Source organism: Salmo salar, chromosome 20 (genome assembly GCF_965601325.2).
Source record: "Salmo salar chromosome 20, fSalSal1, whole genome shotgun sequence".
Lineage (NCBI taxonomy): Eukaryota > Metazoa > Chordata > Actinopteri > Salmoniformes > Salmonidae > Salmo > Salmo salar.
Window position 1 is genome coordinate 62,617,230 of NC_138310.1, and position 8,161 is coordinate 62,625,390.

An 8,161-nucleotide genomic window follows, 5' to 3' on the forward strand; every position below is an offset into this window, starting at 1 on the left:
TGTTCTTCTTGCTCTAGTCTAGTGTTCCTCAAATGTTCCACAAGGATGATCCAATTTATGTAATACTTAATCACATTATCACTGTGTGCAAAAGAGCCATCAGGGATGTGAGAACAAGAGATACCAAGATTATTTAATGTGATTCACATCAGCTTTATTAGATCCTATGCTTGTTACAAGCAAATTGTGATTATACAACCCTAATCCAGATATGATGGAAATGGGTGGACCAAGAGAAAAATGTAAACTTGCAACAAACCAAAAAAATCTAAACATATACATAACTTATTACAAGCTTCACAGCATCAACCTGAGAAATGCTTTTATTGTCCATGTGATTAAGTTATTTGATCAACTGCCAAAACAAATGACTTGTTTAGTAGTATTGTGTGTATGTGTTCAGCGTTGATGGGGTTGTTCGTCTACCTCTCAGGACATCCCTGTGGAGGGAAATAAAACAATTAAAAGTTACATTAGGGAACATTTTACATATTTTGTAGTTTTTACTTGATCGATGTAGTGAAGTCATTGAGATGGAGAGAGGAGAGGGGCTCCAGGGGGCATGTGTGGTAGCAGCACTACCACTAGACCAGCCCCCGGCACAACATTAGGGAAACATTTTTTAACCAGCAACGCCCTCACTGGAAATATTGGGGGGGGGGTCAAAAGTGTGAGCACCTGGCATGAGCTCCTACACATTTCATGATTTAATGTCCCATAGTGCTACATCACCCTATGGCCACTCCGTGTATTGCATACATTTGTAGTTAAATATCTTGGGGACCAAGAATATTGAGTGTGACCCCTTAACTGTTATGAACATATGAGGATATACATTAAAGTGGAACTGGCAGCCGTTTGAACTACTTTGCAGATATGAAACAAACAATCATAGCAGTCAAATATAACATTTCCAGTTTAGGTTTGAAAAATAGGTTATATTTAACTCAATTCCATGACATAGAGAAAGCATTGTTGGCAGAATTGATGGATGCAGTTCAATTCATGGTTAATATAATTCACCAATACATTTCTTGGTAGTCCAACAAATACTGCTATGAGGTTGTAAATCACAGCTGGCCTGGTACATTGTTTGCTGCTTCCACCCATTAGGGTGCACGGTTTCAGTTTTAAAACTCAATATTTTGGACAAAAACTGACAAATGTAACTAAGGCTGGGAATGTTAATAGAATGAAACTAGCAAGTGCAATGTTCACAAATCAGTCATAACGTGTGGCAATTGGCTAGCTTATCTATTTATGCAGCTATTTATTTACCAAGCTAAAAACACAGAGCCTAATGTTATCTGGCTAGCTGCTAGGAGGATGTTATGTCATTGGACGAGTGGACAACTTTTTACAACCACATTTCATTTTTCTGTGGCTACAGCTAGAAACGCAGGTCTCATTTGGTTAGCTAGCATGACGTGAATCACTTGCGAGCTAGCTATGCTAAACTTGGAACGACTAATCCATTTACCATATCTCTTAGTTGTCAATCAAATGTATTTGGCATCGATCAAATGGGCAAGTTCCCATTCAGTTGTCAAAACGTGGGTTGGGACAAGCATGTACTGGCAGGCAAGCTGCAGAAGGGCGGGGAGACTACTATTCCCCATTTATCATTGCCATTTTTGACAGCCAACTACAAGCTGATAAAGTTTGAGAGGGTTTATCTACTGTTCCCTCATCTCGCTCTGACTAACAGTTGTTGATCTTGTTGATGTGCATAGGCAACTGAGGGAGAGCGAGCCTACCTTTTAATGGTTGTTTGATCAATAGGACTGTAAAGTTCCCAAATGTAAGAGGACTCCTGTGGTATTTACATATTTGCAGAAATCCATTCAGATATATTTAGTGGCTTTTGGCGAATGCGTTCTAATGATCTAAAGTCACGCTGTTGCTACTGCCTGTAAACACAGTCCAGTGTGGCAAATGGCTTATTTGTATATAGGCCTGATTGGCTATGACACACCAGTCTGTGTAGAGTCCTGTCCTGGGCAATATTTTTTTTTAAATTTGGTTTAATTTAGTGCAATGTCTATTAATTGGCCAAACGTATAGCCACTTTCACACAAATGCCTTACTCTGTCATTTGACTCAAATGCCTCACTCTGCTCAGTTGACTCAAGAGTCAGACTTAATTGAATGAATGCCAGAGACCTACAGAACACCATCCAGGAACCAGACTGAAGAACACTAGCTGCCATAAAACGTCATCTTAATCCTATTCCAAAAGGTGACACCAGGGAAGGCAAGGGATAGGCAACAAGTCAACTGATAACATCTAATGAATGCATATAAGTCATGATACAACTTCACTATTTAACATTTTCAGGGACACAAAGCACCCTCTTTTACACATATTTCCAGTAACAGGTAAAATTGTATTAACACATATACACACACTTAAACTCACCATTGGACAACTTGCACTGCTTGAGCACCTCGCTGAAGCCCTCACAGAGTTTCAGGTCACTCTGGGTCTGAGCACACTCAATAAACAGCTTGAACTCGTAGGAGCAGGTTCCCTGCTGTGGAGCAGGCTCCTGCTGGAACATGGACTGGGGCTGCTGCTGATACTGTGCTGCCTGGTACATGGGAGGTGGCTGTTGGTACTGCTGCTGGTACTGCTGGGGCTGCTCCTGAGAAACATAATAAAGCATTTGAGGTTAGTGTTGATTTTATTCTCAACTGTTTAGATGCCCATTCTTTAAGGACTGGCACAGGGTATAATCCGCCATGGTTTATCCTCTCTCTCTCTGTCTGTCTCACTCATACTCTCATCACTACCATTACTAACTAGGCTACATGACACAAAGCCACTTCAATATCATGGCCCTGTCACTCACTGTGATTAAGCAGTGGTCACCTACCTGGTAGGTGACATCAGGTTTGGCAGCCTCCTGGCTTCCCCCGCCTCCACCCATTCCTCCAGTCATTGCGTGGCCGATCATGTGCCCTGCGGCTGAGCCAACGGCTACCCCAGCGGCTGTGGTGGCCATCTGCGCAAACATGCCTGGCTGCCGGGGAGTAGCAGCGGCTGGGGCAGCCATGGCGGACGGAGGGGCAGGCGTTGGAGCGTAGGATGGTGGGGGTGCAGCCCTGGCCATGGGAGGTGGCGGTGGGGCTACCCTGGTTTGAGAGAAAGGGAGAGATGAGCAATCAAGTGTCAATTCAATCATGCTCACTGAAGAACTTGAATTAGGTCCATTAGCAGCATCAATTTCTGTAAATTACTCTCGGCCAATTCAGTAACATATAATTAGGGTAGTGTAAAGACTAACCAACCAGATTCTGTACATTTAGTTCCTTAATTGATTATTATTAGTTTCACCTTTCACTTAACGTCATTAGCAGGTGTCTAGCAATCTAGCTAGCTACATAACGTTATTTGTTATCTAGCTAACTATCATAACTTTGAAATAGACACCGTTTATCAAGTATTCAAATATAGACTGGGCAACACAGGGAAAGGATGCAAGTCTAGCGAGCAAGTAATGTCAGGCAGCTTGCTTGATGCTAAGTTAACTAGCTACTGTATTAACGTTAGCTAGCTGGCAATGCGTTATTAATATCATTTTTCCAATTTGCATACCTGGCTGGAGTGGCCATTCTTGACGTCCGGCTTCTGCTTCCTCTTGGCATTTTCAATTGATAAAGCTAGCTAGTGAAATATAACAAGAAAATTCCTTCGTGTTTGAAGAAAGCGACTCAGTACAGTAGCTAATGTGTCTATGTCTAATCGACCTTCGTAGGAATAAAAAAGACTGGTGTTCCAGAATTTACTATCGTGTCACATATTTTGTGCGTGTAACTTCCGGTGAGATGACGACTCGCTTTGAAAATCTTTTTGAAATCTGTTGTCATATGTAACGTTTTATAATCATGACTCCATGCCAAAAAACGTTACGGTATGTAAAGCTAGTACATGACTGAGTATCCTCTGATATACACTACATGACCAAAGTATGTTCGTCGAACATCTAATTCCAAAATCATGGGCATTAATATGGAGTTGGTCCCCCATTTGCTGCTATAACAGCCTCTGCTCTTATAGGAAGTTTTTTCATTAGATGTTGGAACATTGCTGCAGGGACTTGCTTCCATTCAGCCACAAGAGCATTAGTGAGGTCGGCACTGATCTCCACAAACCATTTCTGATCATTTCTGATCTCCACAAAGTTGAAGCACAGAATTGTCTAGAATGTAAATTGTATGCTGTAGTGTTAAGATTTCCCTTCACTGGAACTAAGGAGCCTGAACCATGAAAAACAGCCCCAGACCATTATTCCTCGTCCACCAAACATTACAGTTGGCACTGCATTCGGGCATGTAGCGTTCTTCTGACATCTGTCAAACCCAGATTCATCCTTTGGACTGCCAAATGGTGAAGCATGATTCATCACTCCAGAGAACGCGTTTCCACTGCTCCAGAGTCCAATGGCGGCTAACTTTACACCACTCCAGTAGACCTTTGGCATTGTGCATGGTGATCTTAGGCTTGTGTGCAGCTGCTTGGCCATGAAAACCCATTTCATGAAGGTCTTGACGAACAGTTCTTGTGTTGATGTTGCTTCCAGAGGCGGTTTGGAACTCGGTAGTGAGTGTTGCAACCGAGGACAGACGATTTTTACGCGCTTCAGTACTCAACGGTCTCGTTCTGTGAGCTAGTGTGGCCTAACATTTCGCGGCTGAGCCGTTGTTGCTCCTAGACGTTTCCACTTCACAGGAATTTGACAAACTGACTAGAAAGGTGGCATCCTATGGACGGTGCCACGTTTAACGTCACTGAGCTCTTCATTAAGGCCATTCTACTATCAATGTTTGTCTATGGAGGTTGGATGGCTGTGTGCTCGATTTTATACACCTGTCATCAATGGGTGTGGCTGAAATAGCCAAATCCACTAAATTGAAGGGGTGTCCACATACTTTTGTATATGTAGTGTATGTTTTGTGGTTTTAGCATATCAAGTTTTCGAGCGCTAAAAAAATCTACACTCGAGTGCCCAGTGAAGTAATGGAAATGTTTTTATCTTTTTCCACTAGATGTTCCCCTTGGACTTCGAAATTCAGTTTCTGTAAGTGTGAAACGCATTCAAGATTTTTTGGGGGGAGGTAACAGTGCATTTGTATTTTCAATGTCATTAACTTGAAATGGAAGAAGTAGTAGTTTGCATATTAAAATCTGTATACCTCTGAAGGGCTTCTGTTTAAAAGTGGAATTAATTCATTCTACCCTACGTAGGCCAAGATTTGTTTTTAAGTCAATTAAATAAAACGTTGAACCCTAATGTTGGTGGTGGAGCAACCTGGACGTAACATAGTAAATGAAAATCAGATGGACTATAGTAAATGAAAATCAGATGGACTGAAATTAGTATCATATATTACGTTTCGTATGGTATGTATTTTATTATTATACCTTACAGTGAAATGCTTACCGACGAGCCCCTAACCGACAGTGCAGTTTAAAAAAATACGGACAAGAATAAGAGATAAAAGTAACAAGTAATTAAAGAGGAGGAGTAAAAAAGAACAATATATACAGGGGGGTGCCGGTACAGAGTCAATGTGCGGGGGCACCGGTTATTTGAGGTAGTATGTACATGTAGGTAGAGTTAAAGTGACTGTGCAAAGATGACAACAGAGAGTGGCAGGGGGGGAGGGGGCGCAATGTGAATAGTCTGGGTAGCCATTTGGCTAGATGTTCAGGAGTCTTATGGCTTGGGGGTAGAAGCTGTTTAGAAGCCTCTTGGACCTAGACTTGGCGCTCCTGTACCGCTTGCCGTGTGGTAGCAGAGAGAACAGTCTATGACTAGGGTGGCTGGAGTCTTTGACAATTTTCAGGTCCTTCCTCTGACACAGCCTGGTATAGAGGTCCTGGATGGCAGGAAGCTTGGCTCCAGTGATGTACTGGGCCATTCGCACTACCCTTGCTGTCGGAGGCCGAGCAGTTGCCATACCAGACAGTGATGCAACGAGTCAGGATGCTCTTGATGGTGCAGCTGTAGAACATTTTGAGGATCTGAGGACCCATGCCAAATCTTTTCAGTCTCTGAGGGGGAATAGGTTTTGTGGTGCCCGCTTCACGACTGTCATGGTGTGCTTGGACCATGTTCCTTTGTTGGTGATGTGGACACCAAGGAACTTGAAGCTCTCAACCTGCTCCACTGCAGCCCTGTCGATGAGAATGGGGGCGTGCTCGGTCCTCTTTTTCCTGTAGACCACAGTCGGTGATCTGGCCTACCACTGTTGTGTCATTGGCAAATTTAATGATGGTGTTGGAGTCGTGCCTGGCCGTGCAGTCATGAGTGAGCAGGGAGTACAGGAGGGGGCTGAGCAAAAACCCCTGAGGGGCCCCTGTGTTGAGGATCAGCGTGGCGGATGTGTTGTTACCTACCCTTACCACCGGGGGGCGGTCCGTCAGGAAGTCCAGGATCCAGTTGCAGAGGGAGGTGTTTAGTCCCAGGGTCCTTAGCTTATTGATGAGCTTTGAGGGCACTATGGTGTTGAACGCTGAGCTGTAGTCAATTAATAGCATTCTCACATTGGTGTTCCTTCTGTCCAGGTGGGAAAGGGCAGTGTGGAGTGCAATAGAGACTGCATCATCTGTGGATCTGTTGGGGCGGTATGCAAATTGGAGTGGGTCTAGGGTTTCTGGGATGATGGTGTTGATGTGAGCCATGACCAGCCTTTCAAAGCACTTCATGGCTACAGACGTGAGTGCTATGGGTCAGTAGTCATTTAGGCAGGTTACCTTAGTGTTCTTGGTCACAGGTACTATGGTGGATGGTGGTCTGCTTGAAACATCTTGGTATTACAGACTCCGACAGGGAGAGTTTGAAAATGTCAGTAAAGACACTTGCTAGTTGGTCAGCGCATGCTCACAGTACACGTCCTGGTAATCCGTCTGGCCCTGCGGCCTTGTGAATGTTGACTTGTCTAAAGGTCATACTCACATCGGCTGCGGAGAGCATGGTCACACTGTCTTCCGGTACAGCTGGTGCTCTCATGCATGTTTCAGTGTTATTTGCCTCGAAGCGAGCATAGAAGTAGTTTAGCTTGTCCGGTAGGCTCGTGTCACTGGGCAGCTCTCGGCTGTGCTTTCCTTTGTAGTCTGTAATGGTTTGCAGGCCTTACCACATCTGACGAGCGTCAGAGCCATTGTAGTAAGACTCAATCTTAGTTCTGTATTGACGCTTTGCCTATTTGATGGTTTGTCGGAGGGCATAGCAAGATTTCTTATAAGCTTCAGGGTTAGAGTCCCGCTCCTTGAAAGCGGCAGCTCTAGCCTTTAGCTCAGTGCGGATGCTGCCTGTAATCCATGGTTCCTGGTTGGGGAATGTACGTACGGGCACTGTGGGGACGACGTCATTGATGCACTTATTGATGAAGCCAATGACAGATGTGGTGTACTCCTCAATGCCATTGGAGGAATCTCGGAACATATTCCAGTCTGTGCTAGCAAAACAGTCCTGTAGCTTAGCATCTGCTTCATCTGACCACTTTTTTATTGATGTAGTTACTGGTGCTTCAGGAGGATATAATTATGGTCAGATTTGCCAAATGGAGGGCGAGGGAGAGCTTTGTATGCATCTCTGTGTGTGGAGTATAGGTGGTCCAGAGTTCTTTTCCCTCTGTTTGCACTTTTAACATGTTGATAGAAATTAGGTAAAACAGATTTAAGTTTCCCTGCATTAAAATTCCCAGCTGCCTCTGTGTGATCGTTTTCTTGTTTGCTTATTGCGGAATACAGCTCATTCAATGCTATCTTGGTGCCAGCCTCTGACTGTGGTGGTATGTAAACAGCTACAAAGAATATAGATGAGAACTCTCTTGGTAGGTAATGTGGTCTGCAGCTTATCATGAGAAACTCTACCTCAGGCGAGCAATGGCTTGAGACTTCCTTAGATATCGTGCACCAGCTGTTGTTTACAAAAATACATAGACCGCCAGCTGTATGTTGATATTGTCGTCGTTCAGCCACGGCACTGTGAAGCATAAGATGTTACAGTTTTTAATGTCTTGTTGGTAGTTTAATCTTCTCAATAACTCGGCCATTTTATTGTCCAAATGTTGCATGTTTGCGAGCAGAATTGGGGGGAGTGGAGGTTTATTCAATCGCTGCCTACTCCTCAGAAGGCAGCCCACCCTCCGG

General features: G+C 44.0%; 1 protein-coding gene across 1 annotated transcript; it reads right to left on the minus strand.

Annotated features, from left to right (window-relative positions):
* Positions 1–129: 129 nt before the first annotated feature.
* LOC106581057 (coiled-coil-helix-coiled-coil-helix domain-containing protein 2) lies at positions 130–3,877 on the minus strand. The gene is made up of 4 exons (XM_014162767.3): positions 3,599–3,877; positions 2,877–3,135; positions 2,420–2,645; positions 130–440 (listed from the first exon to the last, which is right to left on the minus strand). The coding sequence occupies exons 1-4, from the start codon at positions 3,646–3,648 to the stop codon at positions 430–432; spliced, it is 546 nt and encodes a 181-aa protein (XP_014018242.1). The 5' UTR covers positions 3,649–3,877; the 3' UTR covers positions 130–429.
* Between the last annotated feature and the right edge of the window lie 4,284 nt (positions 3,878–8,161).

What these genes read in the sequence shown, in the direction of transcription:
- LOC106581057 (XM_014162767.3), bottom strand. Translation starts at nt 3,648, where the DNA reads ATGCCAAGAGGAAGCAGAAGCCGGACGTCAAGAATGGCCACTCCAGCC. An exon ending in AGAATGGCCACTCCAGCCAG is followed by an intron (nt 3,136 to 3,598) that starts GTATGCAAATTG and finishes CTCTCAAACCAG; the next exon opens with GGTAGCCCCACCGCCACCTC. An exon ending in AACCTGATGTCACCTACCAG is followed by an intron (nt 2,646 to 2,876) that starts GTAGGTGACCAC and finishes TATGTTTCTCAG; the next exon opens with GAGCAGCCCCAGCAGTACCA.